This window comes from Anastrepha obliqua, chromosome 4, assembly GCF_027943255.1.
Source record: "Anastrepha obliqua isolate idAnaObli1 chromosome 4, idAnaObli1_1.0, whole genome shotgun sequence".
Classification (NCBI taxonomy): domain Eukaryota; kingdom Metazoa; phylum Arthropoda; class Insecta; order Diptera; family Tephritidae; genus Anastrepha; species Anastrepha obliqua.
Genome location: NC_072895.1, coordinates 125163314 through 125190896, shown reverse-complemented (window position 1 = coordinate 125190896; position 27583 = coordinate 125163314). Strand labels below are relative to the sequence as shown.

At 38.1% G+C, this 27583-nt stretch overlaps 1 protein-coding gene across 1 annotated transcript in view; it reads right to left on the bottom strand.

Annotated features, from left to right (window-relative positions):
- The window catches only part of LOC129245060 (protein stum), a 30705-nt gene extending 15443 nt beyond the window's left edge, over positions 1–15262 (bottom strand). The window contains exons 1-5 of the mRNA XM_054883025.1: positions 14406–15262; positions 13766–14353; positions 11063–13704; positions 10381–11000; positions 10094–10320 (exon numbers count right to left, since the gene is read on the bottom strand). Coding sequence (XP_054739000.1) covers positions 10094–10320; positions 10381–11000; positions 11063–13704; positions 13766–14353; positions 14406–15262 — 4934 coding nt within the window. The remainder of the gene's footprint in view (positions 1–10093; positions 10321–10380; positions 11001–11062; positions 13705–13765; positions 14354–14405) is intronic.
- Positions 15263–27583: the final 12321 nt, after the last annotated feature.

Here is a 27583-nt window from a genome sequence, read left to right as displayed (position 1 = left end):
AGTATTGCAGATCAATTCCTTGTAAAGAGATTCAATTCTTTTCAAAATTGGTTTATTTGTGGGCTCGAGCATAATAAGAACTAAACTGTAAAAATTTTTTAAAAAGCTTAATAATTTTTGGATTTATTCAGTATTCTAAATTTTGGGATATATAAGTATAATTGGCGTATGCCTGGCCCTACACCCTTTATTTGGTGTTTGGCCGAGCTCCTCTTCCTATTTGTGGTTTGTCATTGCGTGCCGAGTGGCGGCCGCTATTAGAAAAATCTATTTCTATTATTTTGGTGTTTCATGTACGGAGACTCGAACCTACGCACTTCCGGATAGTAGTCACGCACGAATCCATTCGGTTCCCGGCTGCTTGGTATAGAGCTGCTTAATATTAATTTCTTTTACTTTTTTAGAATAAAACACGAGTATACTTTAAATAATTTTTTGGAGAAAAAGGTACATATGTATGTGGTAGTCGTTAGAAGACCGTCGTGCAGAACAGACGTGGTATAAACGTGGAGAACGATAATTTGCCGTGGATCAGAACATTACTTACTTGAACTTTCTTTTAATTACTCAATATTATTTGCTTTAAATTAAAATCCTTACATCTTATAATTTTAATTGAAAATAAATCTATTCTCACATGGGGGCTCAACCGGGATTTGAACACAACTTAAGCAAATAAATCAAAAAGTCACACGGATCAAATAGCAACAATCACTGGTGATCAGCAGGCCGAACATAAAGAAAGAAAACGAAAAGAATATATAAACCGACGAGTTTCTCGCTGTTAAGAGCATTGTTTTGTTGTTTAACGGGTGTCAAAAAAAAGTGATTGCCTGAAAATTTTATAAATATATTTTAGTCATATAAAAAATAAACCGGTATTAAATATGAGTTCTAAACAAAAAATACATTTGCAAAGAAGCGAACTATCCGTAGACGTGGAAGATAGAAGACAAGTGTCGGTAGATGTTGACGAGAATAGTGGCTCCAAATTTAATGTCACCGATGTTGAGAGCATTATAAGAAAATTTTCCGGTGCTAACACAATTAATGTGCATACGTGGATAAGCGAATTCGAATCCTATGCAAAAGCATTTCAATGGAGTGGACTCCAAAAATATGTTTTTATGAAAAAATCCTTTCGGGTGCAGCAAAACTCTTTGTTGAGTGCGAGGTTAAACCAGTTTCATACCAACAACTCAAAGCGGCATTAACGGCAGAATTCCAAGATAAGCTATCTAGCTGTGATGTACATAAGAAACTTCGTGAAGAAATTAAGAGAAGTAGTGAAACTTATCGCGAATATTTATACCGCATGATTTATATAGGAAGCCAAGCACAAGTAGACTCTGAATCAATATTTCGATACGTTATAGATGGCATAAAGGACACAACTTTCAATAAAGCTATTTTATATGGAGCGAAGACTACTGTGGAATTTAAGGAAAAATTGAGCACCTATGAATATATGAAAAAGGACAGCGTTTCGTTGCGGGGTATGCCCGCAATGACCGTTATAAAAAAGTTGAGAAAAGAGATAGCAAGTCACGACACTGCTTTAACTGTGGATCTTCTGATCACGAATTTCATAACTGTCCAGACAGGGCAAAAGGACCGAAATGTTTCGGCTGTAACGGTTTCGGTCACAAACGGCCAAATTGTCCAATGGTCAAAGCGTCGACAAACTGGGTGCGAAATGCCGGTATTTCTTACTGTCCAGTTATGGTTAATGGAGTAACAGTAATTGGCTTGATCGACACTGGAAGCGATGTCTGTGTCATTAAGAAGAGCTGCGTTCACAAGGTTCGCCCGCATACAATCTCTAAGTCTTCACGCTGCTCACTGACTGGAATTGGAGCAAACATTGTCACCAATGGCCTTTGCAGAGCCGACGTTTGCATCAACGGTGTTTCATTTAATGATATTGAATTTTGCATTGTAGATAACAGTTTTGTTAGTCCTGGTTTAATTATAGGAATGAATCTTTTAAAGCAAGCAGTTGTCAATATTAGCAACGGTAAAGTAACCATAAGTAAAATGGCGGAAAATTTACGTGCGCAGGTGGACAATACTGATATTTCGGCTGGTTGTTTTCTTGTTCATATCGATGATGAAATATTCGAAGATAGTCAAATTAATGCAGACGTTTCCGTGCAAAATCCCGATGTACGCAATGAACTTCAGCAGTTGGTTTGTAACTACAAACCGCAAATTCTAGAAGAATCACCAATTACATTGAAAATTTGTTTAATGGATAATGAACCAATTTACCGTTCTCCGAGAAGATTCCCAGCAACCGAACGTAAAATAATCGAAGAAAAAAGATGATAGTTATCGGCTATGCATCGGCTACTGAGCAATTAATAAAAAGGTGCATAAAGATCGGTATCCATTGCCTGTTATTGAAGATCAGATTGACCGCTTGGGTGATGCTGCATTTTTTAGCACACTTGATTTGGAAAATGGCTTTTTCCATGTTACCGTCGACGAGAGTAGTCGAAAATTTACCTCATTTGTTACACAAGGTGGACAATATGAATTTTTAAAATCACCATTCGGGTTTTGTAATTCACCATTTAGAGACCGTATAAGAGAAAATATTGCAATAATTTACATAGACGATATTGTGGTTCCTTCTCGTACCATTACGGAAGGTTTAAATTATTTGAAGAGAACATTAAATGTAGCGGCTGCCAATGGACTAATTTTTAAATGGAGCAAATGTTGTTTTTTGCGTGAAAAAATTGAATATTTGGGACATCGAATTTCCAAAGGAGTTGTTATGCCATCTAGCACTAAAACTAAGGCAGTAATCAATTTTCCGATTCCAAGTACAGTGAAGCAGTTACAAAGTTTCCTCGGCCTTGCAGGCTATTTTCGGAAATTTATTCCGAACTTCGCAGTATGTGCTCGACCGCTCACGGAGCTAATTAAAAAAGTATATAATTATATGGGTATATCGGTTTTGGAAAACCGGAGTTAGCAGCGCTGACAGATTTAAAAGGGGCACTCACGACTAACCCAGTGCTACAGATATTTCGATACGGTGTGCCGACTGAATTGCACACGGACGCAAGTAAAATAGGTTACGGTGCTGTTCTTTTCCAACGAAGTAGTGAAAGTAATACAATGCACCCTGTATTTTACATGAGTAGATGCACTACAGATGCGGAGAAGAATTATTCAAGCTATGAGCTTGAAGTTCTAGCTGTAATAGAAGCTGTAAAAAATTTTAGAATTTACTTACTTGGTCATTGTTTCAAAGTAGTGACTGATTGTAAAGCGTTCCAACGTACTATGCAAAAAAAGGACTTAACCACACGAGTTGCCAGATGGTTTCTGTTACTTGAAGAGTTCGACTTCTATGTTGAGCACCGTGCTGCATCAGCAATGCGGCATGTCGACGCGCTGAGTCGCAACCCAGTAGTAATGTACTTGAAAAGCGACAACGATTTTTTAAAAAGGTTATGCGAGGCACAGAATAACGATGAGAGCTTAAAAGCAATTATAGAGATTTTGAAACAACGGCCATACAAGGATTTTGTTATGCATCATGGTATGTTATGTAAAGAAGTCAATAATAATATTCTTTATGTCGTTCCAGAGGCTATGGCCGCTACGGTGATACGACAAACACACGAAAATGGTCATTTTCAGGTTCAAAAGATGAAAGAGTCGCTATCCAATGAACTGTTTATCCCCGATCTCGAGTACCGTATAAAACGATGTATTGCTAGCTGTATTAGATGTATTTTAGCTGACAGAAAACGTGGCAAAGCAGAAGGATTTCTGAATCCTATACCGAAACCGACCTACCGTTAACCACATTTCACGTTGACCATTTGGGACCACTTGACGACACCAAAAAGAGTTATCGATATATTTTGGCACTGATCGATGGATTTACTAAGTTTTGCTGGCTTTTCCCCACAAAGACGCTGTCTTGCGATGAAGTTGTCCAGAAGATGAAAGTAGTCGCCGAAACGTTTGGGTACCCACAACATATAGTAGCTGATCGAGGAGGCGCTTTCATAGCGCTTGGTTTCAAAAACTTTTGTACAGAACACGGTATTGAACTGCATCATGTAACTACTGGTGTTCTCCGAGGAAATGGACAGATTGAGCGTGTGCACTCCGTGGTCATATCTGCTCTTACCAAGGTTTCAATGGATAATCCAGAACAGTGGTTTAAACATGTACAAAGAATCATCAACTCAACATGCCACAGATCAATAAAGATGTCTCCATTCCAATTAATAATTGGCACGAAGATGAATACTGGCAGAAACTTACGACTGAATGAAATAATCGAAGAAGCTATAATCGAGCATGATGACAGGATGGAACTTCGTAACGAAGCTAAAAGGGCGATAACTGAGATTCAAAAGGAAAATTCTAAGAACTACAACAAACGTCGTAAAAAATCGTTGAGCTTTAAAGTTGGGGATCTTGTTGCCATAGAAAGAGTTCAGTTTGGTACAGGACTGAAAATAAGGCCGAAATTTCTTGGTCCAAGCGGTGAAGTCACAGCTATTAAGGGCTTTGATCGCTACGATGTGAAGAAAGTTGACGATAATGAAGGGCCAAAAATTACTAATACTAGCGCGGATAAAATGAAGCTATGGGTGGAATCCGACGACGACAACTGGAACGAGATTAATGCCGAGGACTGCCTGAGGTAGACGAGTAACATGGATGACCGAGTGTGGTAGTCGTTAGAAGACCGTCGTGCAGAACAGACGTAGTATAAACTTAGAGAACGATAATTTGCCGTGGATCAGAACATTACTTACTTGAACTTTCTTTTAATTACTCATTGTACCATATTATTTGCTTTAAATTCAAATTCTTACATCTTATAATTTTAATTGTAAATAAATCTATTCTCACATGTATATATTTTCGTTCAAAATTTCTGGGAAATAAGTATTTTTTGTAGTTTTTAATTTTTTTATTATAGGTTTTATAATTAAATGAGGCTTTGCTCAGTGATATCAATTATATTCAAATACGTAGGGTGAAGCAATGAATTAGTGAAATGAACTACTCAAGCGCTTCATTGCATATTTTGCATTGATTGCCCTAAAAAAATTAACAAAAAAATGTGCAACAATGTTAAAAAGAACTCAAGACATTTCACTTTAAAAACCCTTTAACAGAATTTTCAACAATGCAGAAATCTCAAAATTATTAAATATTTTCAACATTTTTGCAGTTTACTCAAGTATACAAATAAACCAATTTTTCGAAAAATTTACGACAACGCTCAAAATACTTGGAATACTTGACCCAGCATTCGCTCAGTATATTTATATGTTATTTGTCGAGGAGAACGATATCGATATACAAGAAATTATTCGCTCAACGAAGCCTATAAATCTCAGCAAAAGAATGAACTTTGAACTCTGATGAACTTTGTCTTCGGCCAAGTCTTGGTTCGATGGTCTGTGCTTACTTCTCCGTGTTCTGTTGTTGAAAACACCAGGTTGAGTGAGGTGAATTCCACTCAATTCAGTTTAGGCTACTAATTCCTTTTGCACCCAAAAGCCTCAGCATATTTCTTTGTGAATTCTTACAACATCACAGAAATTTCAACAACACTGATGGAGACGTATGTATGTATGTATGTGTGCACGTATGCATGTATGAGTATGTAACATCGTTAAGGAGGTGCTGCGAAAACTTTCATACGAATACATTATTATTATTACCAAACTTGGCAATGGGCTGCTTTCAATATTTTCTTCTCTATAAAAGCCGATTATCGCCATGGCAAGCGTTATAATAATAAATGAGAATTTATTTTAAATGCCCATAAATATGGCAGAGGCGAGGAGAACAATCAGATATTAGGCCGCCCATATGTGCTCGTGTGTAAAAATGAGTATAAAGAAGAGGCCTGCCAAGTAATACATATATACATATATGGATATATACGCTTTATTTGCAGTACTTGAGCCGTGAGGGACAGCACTTCACGTTAGTCTCTTTTTACGGTGGCGAATATCTAATGAATTATTGTATTTATGGAAATTTAAAATGATTTGGAATTTCTGCAAGTTACCACTCAAATACATCATACGCGTTTGATGTGTTCGTTTTGTCCTTTCACTTGGCACTTATGAATGGAGGTGTTATGGATGACACTGATGGCCACGGATAAACGTTTGCTTTTAGTATATGCTTTTAATATTATAAGTGTCAAGGTACCCACAATGGGTCTTGTATGCTAAAGTTCTTTGTGAATACGACGGTAGTTGCAGTGTTGTGCTTTGAAGTGTAGAAATACAAGCTGGTGTGGGACTCAACTGCATTTTGGATATGTAGTTGCATTCATTCTACGAATACTATACTCAGTAGTGACACACACATACGCATGTTCTTAAAAAATGTGCTGAGGAGCCATACTTTAAGGCCACCCATTCCCATACTTTTAACTTTCTTAGGAAATGTGGAAATAGGGAAATAAATGACTGAATTTAGCGCGAACCCGGGAGACAGAGCAGTTAGTAGTAACAGATGGAAATAATGGTAATGGTTGTATGGCTTAGGCTAAAGCCTTTAAGCACTGCTTGGCCTAATGCTTCGCAATTCGTGACTAAGTGTTCCATGGACTCCTCTTCATCACAGCAGAGCCTGCATAAACTAGTGCTAGACAGCCCTGTTGTATTGAAATGTTTATTACAAGCAAAGAGGTCTGTAAGTGCTCCAAAGAGTAATCACTGGCCCTTTTTATCCAGGGTTAGAGCAGATTTTGCTCTGTTGGTATTAAGATTCAGGTAATTTTTGGAGTGATTAGGGCCATTTGTGCCATTCTATTTCATGGCAATGGTTCACTGCCGGCCGAGGGATGACCGCTATTAGAGAAAAATTTGTTCTATCATTTTAGTGTTGCATGCACGGAGATTCGAACCTACACGCACCTCTCGCACCAACTATTCGGCTACGGTGCCCGAGTGCTAATTTACTAGTGCTAATTTCCGAAATGGTTAAAATCGCTAAAAATATGGGTGAATATCATGATGGAAAGAATAATGAGATGGCGCCTATCGTGGTCCCGTTACTTTGCGCTCAGCGAATTTGAGAACTAGTTACGTGATTTTAGCTCCAGTATGGCCAGATTACCATTTTCGTAACTTGATTTAGCATTTTTTTTGTGTTATTTAGTCTCGGAGTTTTAGTTCTTGCTTCATGACATTTTTCTAGCTGTTCTAATTAAAATGTCATGTTTATAATTTTGTAAAATATACATTTTTTAATAATTATTTAAATAATTCACTCAGTTTTATTTAGCTTTACTTTTTTTTAACATCTGGTGGCATTGCTCGCGAGTGCAGGTGTTGTTGGTGTTCTTCTGCTTTCGGCAGTCAAATCTCTCTATAAAAACGCACTAAATGCCCATTTAAAGAAAATAAAACACGAAATTTTTATTGTGTTACTTAAAGAACTTTGTATGCGTGACAAATTGTCTGTAGAATGTGCGTTTTTTTTTTAATAAATGTGTTATGCTTATGTACAATTTAATTTATGAGTTTTTTTGTTAAACGAGACTCTTTTGTTTAGGGAACGACTTTTTTGCTATATTTGAAGTTATGTAACTAGATAAGGTACTCTTTTTGTAAAAATGTCAGTATGGTTTCATTAGTATTTTTTGGTATTTTGTGGCTTATTTTTACAATGAATACAACTCGTAATATCCTATGTCTGGAAGAAACGATTACACCTCTATGGTTTTAATTCGCATTCAGTAAGTTCAAACGCTTTTTAAAACGTGTAAGAAGGTTTTCAATCTTAAGAAGAGTTGAGAGAAGAAGATTTAATATTTTTGCATAACCTTAAATGGAGCCAAAAATTAAATTTGCACTTTCAAATTATCAAATTTTATAGGAGGAAAAAAAATTTCATTAGCACTAAAATTTTCTCAGAGTGACCTTTTTTTGTTTAATAATAATATAGTTTGTTTTTTAACTTAAAATTTCGGTAGTTTTAAATTAAAAAAATAAACAAACACGAAACTTCAAAATTTTCGCATTTTCGGTATAAAAAAGCACTAAATTTTTTGCAAAAGCAAATGGTTGGCAATACTGCACAACTCAGCAAACGTGACGTCACGTACGCTCTGATGGGCGCAATCTTCTTTCTATCATTAATTTCTCCTGTATCTTAAGAGTAAGAGATATGCACATACATATTCAAACATTGACAACTTGTATCTGCACAGGAGCTTATATGTGCATGTTTCAATATCGAAATATATCTATTGAATTGCCAATAGTTTGAACTTCAATTTGAGATTTTACGAAACACCAATTTTATTATTGAAAACAAAACATAATATTTTCTTTACAGTACTTTAAACAGAATTATGTCGCAAAATAAATTTGAATTTGAATATTCATTCTATATCATTTCGCCCTATTCCCAACCTCCCTTTCCAAACACCAAATCACAACTTTCATCTGAGACTCGGTCACTGTTGAACTAACACACGAACATCTTCTTTTCGGCTCTCCTTCCCGGAGTTGTCAGTTTTGTGGAGGGCTTCTCTCAAACCAACACATCCTAGACCTCTGTCCAACACTAACCACCAAACGGATTACTGCATTTGGATCTAAGATACCATCCACTCTATTTAATATTATTACCTTTGAGAATGTGAGTAAAGGATACAATTATATCAAATGTATTAATATATCAGACCATACTTAAAATGTACAGTTAGAAATAAGTCATTTTTTAATCGTCATTAAGCACTGAAGGCCCTAGTAGCCAGTGTGGTAATTAAGTCAGGGTTATATTGTATATATCCCCTATAATCAATAATAATAATAATATTTTGTCTTTACAGAATTTTGAAAACACAAACAATTATTTAGCTGTTTGAAATTTGTTTCACATTTTTTACAGAATTTTTACCCAAATGTGTATTGTAATGCGGAATTTAGGACCTCTCCCATAAATAATATCTAGCATAATAAAGTTAGTCGTAAGTTTCTGCTGAATAAAAAGAGGTATACGTGAGAAGAAAAGCGGAAGAAAATCGAGCCTAATGATGAATTAATTATTTTAAATACGATTACTTATGAGCGAAATCTTCACATAGGAGTTTTAATTGAACTTTTAAAATTATACGCCGCCAGTAAACATTTTGATGTATTTTAATTATTTGACGATTTATTACAATTTTATTAAATTAAATTTAATAAAAATCCAGAGAATATAAATACTTGAACGACCTAAAACTGCAACAAATTCCTAGAGAGAATGTGCGTGCCAAGACTAATGCAAAAGCGAGCATCTTTTAATTCCCTCATACATCTGCCCGCTTGTACCTACATACATACATATGTATTGAGACATGTGGTTACTAACAAAAATATGCAATATGCTAAAATGGAAAATTGCCGATGTAGCATTTTAATTAGAAATGCATGCAATAGTACAATTTACAACATTTGCAATAAGTCAACTGTGCAACATGACACTGACTTCAGTGTGTGTTGCTGCAACACGCTTCAACGATTCACGCGTCACGCTACTCTGGCTCCATCTCATAGTTTAGCATTCCACGATTAAGCGTACAATAACCCAAAGTGAATACAAATCAACATACACTCATTGACATACACATGCATACATTCATACATATAGAGTGCATTCTTAAGCTTACTCGGAACAGTGCAGTGGCGATAAGAAAATCTGGGCTTTTCTTGGGAAAAACGCTTCAGTTCAGATTAAAACCAAAGACATATCGGTACATGCACATGACTGCTTCTTCTTTTTAGCGAAAGGCGAGCTCATCCCAAGATATAAACCACCCGCGGAAGTGCAATCAAAAGTTTGGTTTATTTTTGGATGATTAAAAATGGCACCCAGCTAATTCAAATTAAAAATTTGAACAAATTTAATTAACCAACTGGAAGAGAAGTTTTCGCACTAATACATACATATATATGTAAGCATGCGTTTACTGGAAAATGTAAATGAAATAATCGGCATTGAGCGCAGTGTCAGTTGAGGGCATTGCCATTAGATTGGCTGGAGAATTTGTGCAATAATATTATATTAAATAAATTCATAGGGTTTCACTTACCCACTGTCCGCAGCCGAGCCACCTTGTCCATCTGGTGAACGCCGTTTGATATCATGGTCACCATCACCATGACCATCGCCCTCGCCTCCTTCTCCATTGCCTAGTCCCTTTCGGCCATTTCCACTTGCCCCGGTGACGTTTGCATGTGCTTCGCCACTCATCAGCATTGTACTAAACGCCCCATCAGCCGTCGTGTCCGTCGCACCATCTCCATCGTACGCGAAATTCTGGAAATTTGCATCGTCACAGTCAACTTCTGGCATAACTGATATAGCACGTTCACTAACCCGTTCGACGGTGGCATCCACAGCGCCCGCAAGTGGCATTGTCATTGCACCGGTTGTAGCAGCTGCAGCCGCCGCAGCGGCAACAGTGGCGTACTGAGTGGTATGCGCAGTTGCGTTCAACACAGATACATCAGCCTCGATGGGCTGTGTTGGAGGTAGAGGAGATTTTTGTGTAGATGCAGCAGGTGTAACTGAGCTACTACCATTTTTTTGCGATACTTTGGCAGCACCCGCTGTTGTAGTTGATTCTTCAGCTGTGCCTGAGCGAGCGATTGATTCTCCAACACCGCCACCACTACCTCCTCCCCCTACACCACCAACACCACCAACACCACCAGCTTTGCCAGCCGCTTTATTCTCCACCACCGTAGCTACACTTGACGTGGGCGAGCCTGCACTATCCGACCACTGACGCCCCATGTCGCTCTCGAAACTTTTTAAATCGGTGAGATTTTCATGAATAGTTTTCTGGATTTCATCTGTTGCCACAGTTACAGTCTTTTGTATATTCTCCAGAGTCTTTTGAGACTTTTCTAATATAGCTGCTGGTAGAGCAGAAGCATTTTCCGGGGTTCTCAGTTGTGTACGACTATTACTCTTCTGTAATGTAGCTGGTTTTCCTAAGAAATTTTTACAGGGTGAGAATGTGAATAGGACTTTATTAGATACATTTTTTACTAACCGTTTGCCTTTGACGTTGTAATAGTTTCCTCTGCGACCGATCGCACTGTCGTTTTCTTGCTGAGATTACTATCGGAGCGTTTCATGCTGAGAAGGCTCATTCTAGAGGCCATGCGCACGAGCCCCACGTTAGATGGTTGCCGTTTTATGGTTGAAGTGGAACCGCTACCTCCTGTACTACCCGAGCTTATGTTTGCAGACCCCCTAATAGTTGTTGAGGCAGCAACGCCAGCTGCCACGCTCGCCGGTATTGCACCTGCTTTCGCTGCCTCCATTCCAATAGGGCTGCTACCTGTCAAGTTACTTTCGGTATCTTTACCATTAGCAGACTTCTCTTCTTCCAGTTTCGTCATCGCATCATCTTTTTTCGCATTACCGGTTTCTTTTCCCACTTCTGCGTTAGTTTTGCTTTCGATTCCCTTTCCTTTCAACACAGCCACTTGCCTTTTAGTTGTTGCTTTTCCCAAAGTTTTGGAGGTAGTTTGGCGTTTGAGCCCACTTGCTGCCAGAGCTACTGTGGCTGCAGAACCACTAGCGCCTGCCCTTTTTGTTCTTGTTGCTGCGATTGTACTTTCGCGGAGTTCGGTTTTACCAACACCAATTATCGTTGCATCCTTCTTTTGTAGATTAGAAACCTCTCGTCTGAGGTTCGTACCGGCGGTCTTCTGCAAATCACTCGGCTCTTTTTTCACAGATGTTGTCTGTTTGCTCACTGATGACGGCGTGCGCTTAGCACTCGAGGTGGGTTTATGCACCGAGGTTTGCGCTTTTTTGGCACTTATTGTTTTCGTTCGCTGATTTGGTGAAATTCGCGTGGGTGATGCCACACGCATACTCTTAGTTTCCTTGGATTTCGCAGGTGAGCGAGATTTGGATTGTTTGACTACACCTGGTTTTGATGAAGATCGTGTTGGTTTTGTTACACTACCAGCCCTTAAAGGTATGCGGGATTGCGAACTATGCCGTGACTCAGATCGCTCCCGCATTTTCTTCTCACGTCCACGACTTCCCGATCGCTTTTTGTTGGGCGGACTGAGCGATTGTCGACGAGTTCGCGATCTTTGGTTCAGGACTGGACTGACAGAAATTGATTTTCGACGCCGTATTGGTAACGGTGAATGTTCAGCACTTCTTTTTCCAGGAGCTGGAGAAGAATTTCTAGCAAGTGAATTTACCGATCGCATGCTCATTCTCGAGCTGGAGCGGGAGTTTGCAATATCTTTTGCCATTTCCACCCTCGAATTCGGACGCGTACTGCTACGGGAAGCGGCTCGTGACATTGGATGCGTAGAGGCCCGTGAAGTAGAACGTGATACTGGTCTGGAATTGGCACGTGAAGTCGACTGTGACGCCTCATTTTTTGCCGTCGCACGAGAAGCAGTACGACTAGATGTACCTCGTGAATTTGGATCAGCTAAAGGCAGTTGGGCAGTGAATTCTTTCAACGGGGATGACGACCGGGAACTTGGGCGAGAGTGGTGTGGACGGACGGGTATCTTTGAAAATGAATCACGTTGAGAAGTCACATCAGAAATCGTTTCAGAGGGTGCGAGTGAGCCAAGGCCATTTTGCTCAGGACTTTGTGGTGTACTACTGTCTTTATTCGGCGTGCCTATGATTGGAGAAAGTGTAGAAGGTTTAGCAATTTTTGCTCGTGATGTGAGACCACCAGTCAAACTCATTCCCGGTATTAAAGATAGGCGGCGTTTCATTTTAGGGCTAGGAAGTGGGCATACAGTTTTTCTGCGTTGTTGTTGAGCTGCTATCGATGAACGGCGGAAGCTAAAATCGGATGTTGTAATAGAGCTTAAATTTGAACTACGCCGATCTGAGGCTGTTTGTGTTGAGCTACGACGCTCAGGCGACGTTGAACTAGATCGACGACGAGCTTTGAGCTCTCTAATAGGTGTCGAAAGAGGTGTTTTTAATTGCCTCCCTAGGGCAAGGTCATCCATGCTAGCCCATATCGAACGCAAGGGTATATGAGAAGTGTCACCATTGAGTATTCGTAGCAAACCTTTTTGTTTTCGGGTTGGATTAGGGTTGGGCTTAAGTGGGCGAGGCAAGGCACCTGGCGGAAATACAGCTGGTTCTCGATGTAAATCCGTTATGGAGCGATTAAGACGCGGTATTGCAGTACGGTAAGGACAGGTAATTAAAGGTAAAGCTTCACAACTTTTCATTTTTGATTCATTTGCTGGCTTGGCAAACGATGGCAGTGCTGCAGGGCGTCGTAACTTTGACGCTGAAGTTAGCGCCGCTGAAGGCGACATTGGTGTTATATCTTGTGATGATGACAATGACTCGCGATTCTGCAATATGCCTCGTTGAGTCATCATTTTTGGAGTATGCCGGCCGGTCATATTAAACTGGACTGAGGGGCGAGGAGAATCGTCGACGGGACCTTGAAATTTTTGTTGGGGCAACTGTGGCAACTTGAGTTGTATACTTGATAAGGATTTTTGTTGTAAGTACTGCCGTGGTTTAGCGACAGGTTTTATGGTCGAACTATTGGATAGTCCTGAGATTTTTGAGGGCGAACGCTGGTTGAAGGGTGAAGGACTCTGAGTTCGTGACGACTGTGGTGATTTGTCAGAAATAATTGTGAATGAAGTCTTTTTATGAAGGCGAGGTTGGTCAACTCTGCAGAAAAGTATAATACTATATTATTTAATAATATTTTGTGAATTGCTTTATTTAGTACCTGAAATCTCCGCCAGTTGCTATTGAGTCTGTCAATATAACAGGTGACATTTCACGTCTGATAGAGCCTTCATTTTCTCCTGGTGAGGGAGTAAAAAAATCTGGAGGTGGTGGTGCGGCCGGTGGCGGGGGTGTGGGAAAATTCTGTTGATTCAAACTGTCTATGGTTCTCCCGGTCTGTTGAGGCAAATACCCTTGGGGTGAAAGCAATAAATCAGTTTCGATTTCACGTAGAAGCGATGGAGATGGATCGGGTGGCCTTTCTGGTGGCTGCAAAATATCCAGGGCAACATTTTCATGCTCAAATGCTTCTGCTTTGTCCACAAGTCGTTCCTCTCCACTGCTGGAGCCATTGGAGTCATTTATCATTGCAGCCACCGGAGAATGGTGCATTGGCATCTCTTCCCTCTTAATCGACATAATATTCTTTGAACTGGGGCGCAGTCTTGGTATTTTACTGAATTCGGGATAGTCTTGTGCAGCTGGTCGAAACCACTCGCTACTCGCATAATGTTCATTAGAAAATTGATGAGGAAATGAGTGATTTGCAGGGGAAGGTAAGTCTACTATTTCGGTTTCTTGAGTGTTACTGCAAAGAGGTTTAATTTATTTCTTATTCATAGATCTCAACCAATGCGTACCTTAGTGCACCAACATTCGATTTAAAGTCTTCACTAAAGTTTGACACGCGTCGCGTTGCTTCGGAATATTCACGTACGCCCTTCGCATCCCTTACTTCCAATGACTCTATGATTTCTGTGACATCAGGTGCATCAGTTGCGTCGTACACAGAGTGGCGATGCGTCACATTATCTGGCGTCAGCAGAGCATAATTCGGTGACTCATGTGCCTCAGAACTAGATCCACCACTTGAATTAGGTAATATTTGAATATCTGGGGGTTGAAGGCGAGGCAGTGGCGTGGGCAGTACAGCGAAATTTCGCTGAGGTATCGTGTCGGAGCTGCGTCTACTAAAAAGCGAGCTAAAAGGCACATTGGAAAATAGTCGTGTGTTTGCAGGTCGATCAGTTTCCAAAGATACGAGGCGCCCAGTAGCATCTTCATCAGAACCGGAACTGATATCCAACGATGATGGCCGAAAAAGGCTTACAGGATCAAACTGTGTAGTGAGAAAATCAGGCGGTGGCGGAGGTGGAACCGGATCTCCGAAAAGGCTGCTGTACTGATTATCCAGCTCAACATCGACTGAAACGGTACCGGAGGGACGAGCACTGCTGAGGCGTGAATGTGGATGCAAATTATAGGAAGCGCTTGTGTTTGTGTTTGTGGTAACCGGAGATGTAATGCAGTCGTTGCGAAATTGTGATAATGAAGACGGTGACATCGTTTGATAATTGTAGTCAAGCGGAATTATGGCAGGAGTGAGTGTTGATGTGCTCTGCGTGTTCGAAGAGATGTTGGAAGCGGATCTTGCAGGATGCACTAATAGGTTTGGTGGAGTGGCAGATGAGGATGAAGATGACGGTATATGGTTCATATTAACATTGAATATTGATAACTTGTGGTGCAGGGGAAGGGATGTACTTTCGGAACGGATTTAGAATTTACAAGTAGTTTACGGGGTTCCTACTGGAGTACCAAGTCGAGATGGCGCTGTTAATCTACAAATAGTATAAAGAAAAGGTCAGTTATTAGGTTTAGTTTAAAAATACATATTTATCATACCTGTATGCATAGCCTTCAGTCGAAATACTTGGAGGTTTGCTAGACTGCTTTCTAGTCGCGCAAAAGCACAAAGGTTTTGCATCAATTGGCATTTGTGCAAAGAAGTTCGAATATGTACAGGCATATGGGTGGCTCAATGTTGTATACACTTTCGTATTCAATTAGAACAGTTCGATTCAAACTTGCATGATGTTCGCGTTCGTCAAACCGTGACTACGCAATTTCTGTAGATGGTTTATACCAACAATTTTGTGTTCTTCTCACGCATCGGCGTTTGGAAGAACTCAGCGAAAGCAGATTTTGAGACGTTGTTGCATATGAAGCTTTTATTGTCAGAATGCACTTTATCCTGCTATCGGAATGGCTTGATGATTTTGACGATCTTAAATTATATCAATTTTTTGTTGCAGAATTTACCACTTCTTGGAAGTTGCGTATTAGAGCTTTTAAGGCTCGGCTGACTTAATGATCTGAAAAAAGTGAGTAGTAGATTTATAAGTTGAACAGTTCGAGGAGTTTCTTTTTTTTATTTTTAAAACTAGAAAAGATAAAGTTTAAGGTTTGCTGAAGTTTGTTTTCTAAAGCCATAAGTCATGACAAAGGCTTGCAGAAGAATTTTTTAGCGTTTGCCACAAAAAAGTATTCCTTCCTTAGTTCATTTGGTAACAAAACGAACAATAAGAGCTCGTTCTTATGGCGCGAAACGATGACCGGCTTTGAGCCAACCAACTTCTTCACGATTTTCAATGCCAATACCAGCAAATTGATGGGTGGCCACGTTATCGTTATGCGACTGAGCCGCGACTAAACTCTGCCAATGTGCAGAGACTATGAAATGTTGCAGCTGCCGCCACTTCGTTTGCGGCAATTATGTTGCACATCGCATGTTGCACGTGCCTAAATCTTGCTTGCACATGCAGTGTGTGTGCCGTAAGGCCGATCTTTAAATTTTTACGCTTCGCTTCAAATTGACGATTAGCTGCTAACTGCAAGATAGGTTTTCCTTTTTTTTGATTTTTCGCTTTATATAAAGTATTTATGTATGTATTACTGTTGATTGTTGGAATTTGCAGCTATCGCCGTGTGAAAGAGAGCGTCAAATTTAAGAAACACGCACAGCCTGGCATAGAGATGCCCTCACGATTATAAATTATCAAACAACAAGTAAATAATTAAGTTGCAAATTCCGATACTTGTATTTATTAAGTATACGAATACAACCTTGAATTAATTGAGTAGAAAAGATATTCGAAGAAAAATGATTGTGTTAGGCATAGGCGAATAATTTTCGCATTTGCTTATTATTAGCTATGGAATATTTTTATGAAACTAAAAGCGATCGCACGATAGATGGAATTATTTCACATACAAAAAGTAAAAAAAATCGTGGCTGGACTCTGCTGATATTTCTGAAAAGAATGTTTTTATTTGAGCTTCGTTTGTTTAAATTTTTATCGTCCAAAACCCTATTTTCAAATGATAATGCCTATGACATATCGATTTCCACTGTTCCACAGCAATCATTTCCATGATACTTTTTTTTATGAAGCTTGACTATTGGCAACTCTAGCACAAACACTTTTAATAAAATAATTTAATAGCGTACTTCATACAATTTTAATAAAACAACGGTAAGTTATTTTCTATTGAATAATAAAAATAAACATTTTATTAAAACATGCTTAAAGGGGCAGCTTTCCTGCCTACGATGTGATACTTTGAATACACTTAAATATCCGTCTACTTACAGCAGTAAAAAAAAAATTCTGAACGAAAAAGAAAGCTGCTACAACTTCATGCAAAGTTATTCCTAACTTTCGGCAATGCCAGCATAAAGGATTGGCCGCGAACTGCATGAAAAATCGTAAAACGTAACTCGAACGTGCCGAATGGATCCAGTGCTGCGCCACACGACCAGACTGCCCAAATAGGTTTCGCCCAGCGAAATATCTTACGTAATTAGTCCTCGGTAAGCGATTTCCATAACTCCTTCTGGGTAAAAAAATGCCAATAAAACTTGGCACTTAGGCAATTATTCAGCAGAGGAAACACCATGTTGCAGTAAGCGACGTTCGCCATGAAAAAGTTGTTGCTCGATAGTTAGTTATATAGGGTGATCAATTAAGAGGAGTTTTTTTCATTTGCGTTTTTTTTACAGATCGTTGTGGCAAACTGTCATCGTGGATTTGTTGAACAGCGTTTGGCATTTCATCATGGAAAGACTCACACCGCAACAACGTCTACAAATTGTTCAACTGTATTATGAAAATCAGCGTTCTGTGACAAGCCACTTGCCATACAGCTCGTGAAACAATGATTTTATTGAGAAGTCATTTCGGAGAGCAGCTGATTTCACGTTTAGGACCTGTGAGTTGGCCATCAAGATCTTGTGATATCACACCTTTGGACTTTTTTCTTTGGGGATTCGTGAAGTCCAAGGTCTATGCTGGTAAACCAGCTACGATTGAAGCTCTGGAAGCCAACATTACGCGTGTTATTCACGACATACCAGTCGAAATGCTCGAACGAGTGATTGAAAATTGGACCTTCAGAATGGACCACCTTAAGCGTAGTTGCGGCCAACATTTGAATGAAGTCATATTCAAAAAGTAAATGTCAAAGAATGTCCTGTACCCTATAGTAAAACGAATAGTAGTGGCCACATAGTGGTTCCTAAAAGAACACTTGTCTACTTTCTTGTCTCATACAATAAGAAAAATATGAATTTTCAACACGGCAATGTGGCATGTAAGTTGACAAACAAGAATGACCGCGAATTCCAACAATTACTTCTATGAACAGCATCTGAAGAATCCTTTTGTATCGATAATATGCAGAAAATATTCAATATATTATAATAATTTCAGGGAACTAATACCATAAGAGCACCCATCTTCGAGGAGAGGGAAAAATTTGGATCTGAAAAATTGGTGTTAAGAATGAGTAAAAGGATATTTGAATTAATTATGATGCTAGATCTCTTTTCTTTATGTGCTAGCTGGCGGGGTCGTGGCGGTCGGCACGCTTCACTTCGTTCGTATGGTAAAATGTTCATATGGAACAGGATATCATGCATTCGTATTACTCAGGTCCATGTGCGTTTTGTATTTGTATTTGGTGACAAAAAAGGGGGTTGTTTAATCAAAGCCTCAAGAAACAAATCACGTTAATAGCAAATTGGCATGAAAATACTGAATAATGAACGACTTGACTAATTAGGTGAAAATGTTTTAATTTATCGAGTATACTTGCAATTAATCATTTTTAGTTAGCAGGCCAAAGTGCTAAATGCTATTTTGTTTTGTTTTAAACCAACTCATCTGCATTCATTTATTTTAATCTAAATCAAGTTTTTCAATATTCAAGTAATATATGCCGTAGCATTAACTCTATGACGTTCAGATAGATTGTTCTCTTCTACACGAATTTATAGCAAGTTATTTTTTAAATGAATTTGCCATTCATTTTTAATTTCCTTACACCTTTTCCTATTTTTCACATCCCTAAGCATTTAGCCTACTTTTGGGTGCTCCACCTACGACGGCCAACACAGCCGATGGTTACGGGCATTAAAAGCCGGCTAAGCTGTGCTGATTTAGTCGAACAATTGACCGAACTGCGGTTGCTAAATAAAGATTTTCATTTCTTTTCGCATTCGTTGTACACCTGCCCTGCCTTCATGGGGGACACTTCGATTGTTTACGTTTTGTTTTGTTTCGCTGTTTACTAGAGATTTTATGACACACTTATTCGTATTGCTTGTGTTGCGTTCGCATATTCGCATTCACATTTGCCAACCAGCGCAGTTCTTGCCGATGAAAAGATAAGGAATAAGGAAAGAAATCTGGGTCAGCGCATTTATGCTTTTATATCTACTTTAATGGTTTGTGTCGGCTGCCTTCACAACTCCTTTGACCCTAATGGCAGATTAAGTAAATTATAGTTCATTACCGTTGCGACACTTCTTACAAGTATATGCCTAATATCCCAAGGTGTTGATGTGCACGTAAACTAACGAAGGAAGGCTCGAATATTTGAGTGAGTACTCAAGAAAGGAATAGGAAGTGACAAACAATACCACTAAAAACGTTCGAGCGGGAGAACTACGATTGGAGGACAGCGGGGGTACATTTGAAAGTAGTAACAAGTGTGAGCGTGTGTTTTGATATGCGGATATTATGACGCGACAGGCTGAAGTAACAGTCTTTAGTGCATTGCTATGCTTTTTACAATATTCATCGTTTATTCAACAATAAATCACTCAACATGTTTTTGCAGAATAGATGCACATTTTTTTAATCATTACACTGCATTTCCTGTCAAATAAATTTTAAACTTTACAAGTCCGAAAAAGAAAATGTCAAATAAGTTGTGTTTCAGTGGCAATTAAGCTGTGCCAAAATGGATATATCCTACATATGGATAAGTATAGTAATTCTATTCTTATGGATAATGGATAAGTAATTCTACCAAATCGCGTTGCAAAAATAAACTGTTGCACAATTGCAAAACTACTCGTTATTTTTGTAGACGAGGCACTGCAACTTTGCAAACACGCACACATATACTCACACAAGTACCCAAGGGAAGGGAAGGGATAATAAATTTAGTAACCACGTGTGGTGTCTCGTAAATAAGATTTAGGATTTCGGGTATTAGTACGAAGACATTTTTGCATTCTATCAAAAAAGTACCGGAAATTGCTAATTTAATGAACCCACTCCAATGGAATGTTAAAATCAACCCTTAGAGTACGGAGTGGAGGAATTTATATGTTATAAAATATGCTCCATAATCTAAGAGTTAAAACTAAAAAATGGTCAGACGAGAAATAAAGAATATTAAATGGACATTATGCGGAATCAGAGAAAGCTCAAGGATTTGGTATAACGATAAAGCACTAGCTCACGAACCTATCGTAGCGAACGAATTGCTTACCAAGAACTAAGCTAATATCATCGAACTACTACCATTCAGGAACCACTACTTTGTTCTTGGCGAATTTCACAATTGAGTTACGTCAGTGCAGAAAGTAAACAATCATTTGTGTGCAAATGCATATGTGCACTCTTGGCACTCCACTTACGTTCGATTATTCTTCATTTTCATTTTCTTCTTCTTTCTTGGCTCTGAGAATCAGAGACAATTTCAGACGAGAGAAGATATAAAAGAGAATGCGAGGAGAGCTGAAGTCGATTCTGCAAATGCATTTTAAAAATGTTTTTATGAGTGGATTACATACGTCTACATGGTTGTTTTACAGGACTTTTTTCAGATACAGATTTGTGCACTGGACAAGATTCTGATGTTCATAGATTCTTGTCACAACGTCATTGTTTCATTTAGTCCCATAAAAACGGGTTTCGGGGTGTTTTAGCCCCATATTTTCTCAATTAGATAAATTAGCTCCGTATTTTCTCAAGTAGATAAAAAAATAACTATATTTAATTAGTTTATTTTTTTTTTCTACTTCAGATGATTATTTTAAAATTCTTTCTTGATTGTATTTTAGTGATCCAAAGATATTTATTGATTCCAATTGTTCAAAACCCTTCGCAGTTCCCTTACATCCGAGGGATATATTTCTTGCTAAGGCTTGGCAAATCTTATTATTATACTGAAATCATTACAGTCCGTGTAGCTCCGTGTAATCCCGGTATCCTTATAGCATTTTAATGAATAATTAGTTAATATATATATATGTATAATGTTCGTTCACCACAATTAGAAAGAGTATCGGCTTTACCAAAAAGATAGAAATGTTTCTATTTCCAAGACCTTTTTGACGCTTTGAGAGCCGAAATTCTTTCTGCATCGATCTAAAGTCGCACTTATATTGATATGATTATCGAGCTAAGCGTGCACCAAACTTCCCCTTCAATCGTAACGGTCCAATATATCCAGTACATATCATTTCATATTATTGTTGGTATAAACTTCATGATGAAGGAGATTGAGTATCATCCACTAGCAGGTCCGCCTCACTAACTTTTTGCACCAACATGCAACAGCAAACATGTTCAAAATGTTCATTGTCAACGTTGTTCGGGTGTCAAGCGATGATTGAAATTAGTTCTGCTGAAGGAATGACAGTCAATGTCAATGTTTCAATTCAAAAAGAAACATGATCGTCAAAAGGTATTCTATTTCGATTTGGTGATCACTAATTAGACGATTTAAGGAGGTAAATTTGTACGTTTATTACAATACAAATCGCAAAAGTAGCAAAGATAGAAAACACCAAATGTCAGTTATTAGAGTTTTCAAGCAGCCACTAGAAGAAAGTCCTACGAAACTTTAAAACAGTGCGAGTTAAAAAAAGAGGTTGTCTGTAAAGTCGGTTTACTGACGATAGTTTAACGTGACAACGTCATAAGAAAATATTGATGGAATGGTTGCAATTTTCAAAACAAAATTTTAATTTTATTTGTTTGATAGATATTTTGTATGGATATAGAGGAGGAGGTAAATGAAATTGCAATGGAATAGGTCAAGTTACATTTACACAAACGTGAAAAATGACGAAACATTTATCAAATTCATGAAAGATATCTTCAATTTCGATTGTGCTTCAAACGTTAATAAGTCAACAACACTAAGAGGCACCATCATCGATTTCCCTTGTCAAGACACTTTACACTCGAAACACTCCCTTTCATTTCCTACTTTTTCTATCATCGTCCTATTCTCAACAAAGAAATGGTTCATTACCATGCACACAGGAAGAATGCATATGCAAATGCAAGTATGTGAATTTATATACAAATGCGCATATACATACATATACATACAAATATATGCTCACTCAGGTAGGACAGAGCCAGATGTCGAACGTTGCCGAACGCGGGGGCCGATTGTGCTCTTTGTCGTTCGTTCCGCGCTCTCGCTTGCAGTTCAAGCACATTAGCTTACATTTGCTTGCGTACGGAATAGATTCGTATATTTGATATGTCTATATGATTTGTATGCATCTTTACATATAGATTTATTCTCTTTGAAAATTGCGCGAAATTGTATATGTATATGCATGTTTATATACATATATTAGTATACAACATATATTATAAGGTATATTAAATATTACCATACATATTTTCCATCATATATAATAAAAAAAATTAATAATAATAACATTAAAGCAACAGGTATTATTAACAAACTTGGTTTTATTTTAAATTCTTAAAGTAAATCAAATTAATAATAATCAATAAGAAGACATATGCAAATACAAATACATGAATTTATATATGTACTTATGCGCATATACATACATATATACGCTCACTTAAGTAGGAGAGAGCAAGATGTCGAACGTTGCCATTCGTTTGCTTTGTTCGTTCCGCGCTTTCGCTTGCAGTTCATTCAAGGTAACGGCAACGAGCAAGGTAACGACAAATGAGCAAGGTAACACTAATGAGCAAGGTAACGACACATTTTTTCGTGCGTGCAGCCTGTTAAATCGAATTATAAGACGTTATCACGTCAAAAACTTAATAATAATAACATTAAAGCAACAGGTATTATTAACAAACTTGGTTTTATTTTAAATTCTTCAAGTAAATCAAATTAATAATAATCAATAAGAAGGCATATGCAAATACAAATACATACGTGAATTTATATATGTATGTACATATGCGCATATACATACATATATACGCTCACTTAAGTAGGAGAGAGCAAGATGTCGAACGTTGCCGTTCGTTTGCTTTGTTCGTTCCGCGTTTTCGCTTGCAGTTCATTCAAGGTAACGGCAATGAGCAAGGTAACGACAAATGAGCAAGTTAACACTAATGAGCAAGGTAACGACACATTTTTTCGTGCGTGCAGCCGGCTAAATCGAATTATAAGACGTTATCACGTCAAAAATTGGTATGCTCAGTAATAACATAATTTTTAAGGTTTTTATTTGGTTTTGAAAGAATGAGTCCAAAATGATATTTTTAAGTCGAAATATACGTCTACCAAATTCGATTAACGAAATTTTTAATATTACATACTTTCTTTTACATTACTCTTTTTTCTTCGTTGTAAAATTCGACTGAGAACACTGTTTATTATAATTTGTTATAAACAATTGAATTGCAAAACAACAAAATGCATGAAAAATATGTTTATCATAGCACAATCCTTTCTGAGTCGATAGTCGGTCGAATTTGCTATATTGATAAATTCTAGGTGAAGTTATATTGTTTTGAAACAGCAGATGGCATTAAAAGTAAGTAAGTTTTAATTTTTAGTTATAGGCCAATACTAAATAAATTGATGATTTTAAAGCGGGATTTCTGGTTATTTCATTTTTTTGAAGCATTGTGTTCTTCCAACATTCACTAACACAATTTTTAATTGAAATGCTAAAATTTCTTTACACAACTTTTCTAAATACATTTTCTTTGCTTTGGATGTCGCATGGTTCTGCTCACTAGTATTTTGAAAGCCATTTTTAATAAAACACAAACTAAATTCATTGCCTTCAAAGTCCTCGAGAAACACGAAAATGCCCCTTGTTTCAAGCCTTTTTATGGCATTTATGTAGTTATCACACTTTAAATCACTTTTCCATCGTCACAATTGCTGCATTTCTCTTTAATGGGAAACTATAACAGTGGCACAGAACTAAGTATAGAAGCACCTTAAGTGAATCAAATTTATGAGTTTAATTTAATTTTGGTTTTTCAATTTCACTTTAAAGTGTTTTTCACACGCAAATATTAACAAATCCATAAGAAAGAGGAGAAAACCGGGAAAAGAAATATTCGATTCAGAAAACTTGCTCGCCGTAGCAAGTCAAACAAGAACACAACGGCAAAACAGCATTCACCGACTGCCGCAAACCAACCAACCAACTGGCTGACTGACTGACTGACTGACTGGGCAGCAAGCGCACCGGCACAACCTCAGCCATAAAGAGCTAAAGTTTCACCAATGCAAAAAAATAAAACTACTTCCCAACTTGACTACAACTCCTTGCTTAGTTGGCGTCTTTGCAACTACTTTTAGTCCTTTAAAGCACCGCACCCGAAGAATGTGCACCTCTTTCTTCATCCTTTCATTTCATATCACCACAACTGCTTTCGAAATAATTTCTCACTTAGCGAAGCACCGCAAATTGTTGTTGAAATGTTTCTTCTCACACGCCACCATACACATATACAAGCATATGTGTATGTTTTTGAACACACATTCCAAGTACCACCGCGCCTACACACCTACACAATTATACAACCACTTACAGAGGGAGTATCTCTCGAATATCTCCTCCAGTGGTTGCATCAGTGCCTCTGTGTGTCTTTTTGCAAAGAGCCAGTGTTTTTGTTTTTCTTTTCTTGGCTTCTTTTTTTTTGTGTTTGCTTTTCATTTTCCTTTACGCGGCGAAATAACCTGTTGTTGCCGTTCATTGCTAGCGATATGCCACCTTTTCAGATGTTTTTGCACGCGATATTTACTGCTTTCTCTGTCCATTTTCTACTATCTTTTTTGAAACTTGTGTGTTGTTGTGTTGGTAACTTTTGTATATTGAACTGTATTTATTTTACTCTCATTATCCTGCCCTCAGCTTGTAAACAAATTGATATACTAGTCTGGTGAGAAAAGGGAAAGCGACTAGTGCTTGTTGCTATTTCGAATAAAATCAATGAATGATAGAGCTTAGAGTGCGCAAACTGGGATATCGGGCCTAAAAATATGTGCTTTGGCCAAACAAGTTCTGGAGTCTGTGCAGTCAAGTAGCATAGAGAGCGTAAATTTAAAGTCTGTACACGAAGACTTGAAGTTGGGAGAGGATGGAATGGAATTATGACTAGCCGGCATTTTCAAGCACTTAGACAAAATTACTCATGTACTTTAACTCTAGTAAAAGGATTTAAAGGAAAGGGAAAGACAGATGGGGTGGAACTTCATTGCATTTCTGTAATTTCCCAGACATTTTTATGAATTTTAGTAGTCTTTGGAGAAGGAGAGAATGTCCTCTCTCTTCTGCTTCTTAAACAAAGTGACATTTGCTTCCTCGTGCCAAATGACGTCAATTAAATAGTCTATTAAGTCTTCCAAATATGTCCTTCGTTTTCAGGCTTACGTTGTATGCTGGTGCTCAAATTAATGGAGCCCTTCACCTAGTACATCGACAGTGTCGTGGTTGTTAGCACGCGGTTTCGTTGCGTATGTTTGATGATGCGATAATATTCCTCGTGTCCGGCAGTCTCACCCGTCTTGCTTCTTTATCCAATTTAGGGAAGTCATAAAAAAGAGTGCGGCTGTTGTCGATATGAAAGATTTAAGGCTAGCAATTGTATGCAGCTCGTACCTCAACGGCATCGCAAACCTCGCTTAGTTTCAAGCAGATTGGAAAGACCCTTTCAAATTCCCACGGTACTTATGGCATTGCTCAACATTTTCTGTGCAGCAGATAAAGTTCTTCTAATACCACAGAATTACGAGAAAGCAACGTTGGTCTCTATATGCATACGGAGAACACTCTCAAAACATCCTCTATTTATCTATCGCTTCTTTTCCTCTATCCCTTCTAGCATAACCGAATGCGAATATCAATAGAAGAAAGTAAAAAACAAAAAAGTTGTTTACTTTGTATTGTTTGCCGTCACCAGAGGTGATTGAATTTCCTTGGCTTTAGACAAGGGGTCAAAGCAATAAAACTGTTGCAATAACAACAAGAGTAGCAAACTAAGCCCGATATTGCAATGAAATGCAAATGAAGTCGCCGATAGTTGCTGCGAAGTATTCAAACTCTAAGGCAACACTTCTGGTAGAACTGACTAAGCGAGTGGAAAAAAAAACATTACGTCAAGCAGGTAAAAGCAATAACAAAAGTGGGACCGTTTCAACTCAGTAGTAGTAGTGGTAATAGTAAAATTGATTTGAATTGTTTATGGTTGTGTTTGTACGCGTGGTAATCCTTGGCTAATGACCAACGTACGGCACTAGGCCACTACACAAGCGGCGCGCAACCAACCACATATGTGTGAAGTGTTTGCGTGTGTGAATGAATATATATTGTCGAATATATTGGCAATTTTAGAGCTTACTCTACTTTTCTACAGTACAGTTTAGCTTTGCTCAGCTCACTGGCCCTGTAAAAATGTCTAGAGCGAGGCCGAATAACAGCGGTCAGCGGCCGGAGCGTCCGACCCGAAGAAAATCAAACAATTTAATGCATTCAGGCAAAGTAAAAAGCGACCAGTTTGGAAGGCGGCTAAACATTAGGTGACGCCGCGTATTTGTGGTGGTGAGAATTGCATTTGCATTGGCGGCTCACTTGAAATGCGAGTGGGCGAATCAGCATAGCGTAGGGTGAGTCAATTTGGTTAGGCTCGTGTATGTGTGTATTTTGTCATGTACTACACTGCATTTTTGCTGGGATTTTCCTCTTTGTGAACAATTTTTTTTTTTTTTATTGCATGAAGATTGTAAAATTTTCATATTCCGAGTTAAGTGACCGCTTTAATGAGTTTTCGAAATGGCAAAATGTGTAGTTTAAGAGATGTTTTGGTTTAAAAAGCTGTATATACATAAATATTTAAAAATATTTCACTTAAAAAATGCCATTCGATTTACTAGTTACTGCTCCATACGCACACACATATACATTTATACATGCACTTAAGAACGTTTTCCGAGAAATGCTCTAAAGTTTCTTAGTTGGTTTCTTAGTCGGTTCTCCGTTGGAAGAGTTTTTAAACCATTTTATATTAAACAATTAAAATTGAGTTATGCCACATAGAGAATATTTAATCATAAATAAATCACTGTAATGCTTTTTCATTATATACTTTTATCTTAGAAATATATGTGTGTATATATATTTTTGTATTAACCCGAACCGCAGTTTCAAGCCGTTTTTCTTTTCTGCATCGATCCGCTGCATTTGCCGTCCGCTAAGAAACTGAAAATCATTTTTCCTTGTGCTGTCCAACTCGAATTTCTTTGCTGCCTTTGGTTTCAGTGCCTGGGACTTTTTTCCTTTTCTTTTTCTTCATTTTATAAAATTCTCCTTTTTCCCGAACAACACAAAGTTGAGTGGCTTTCTTTCAGCCACATGTCTGTGGTTCACAAGCGTGTATATGTGTGCGTTTCAAAGTATGCGCCACTTTCTCTAAGCAATTGTCGTTGTGTGAGT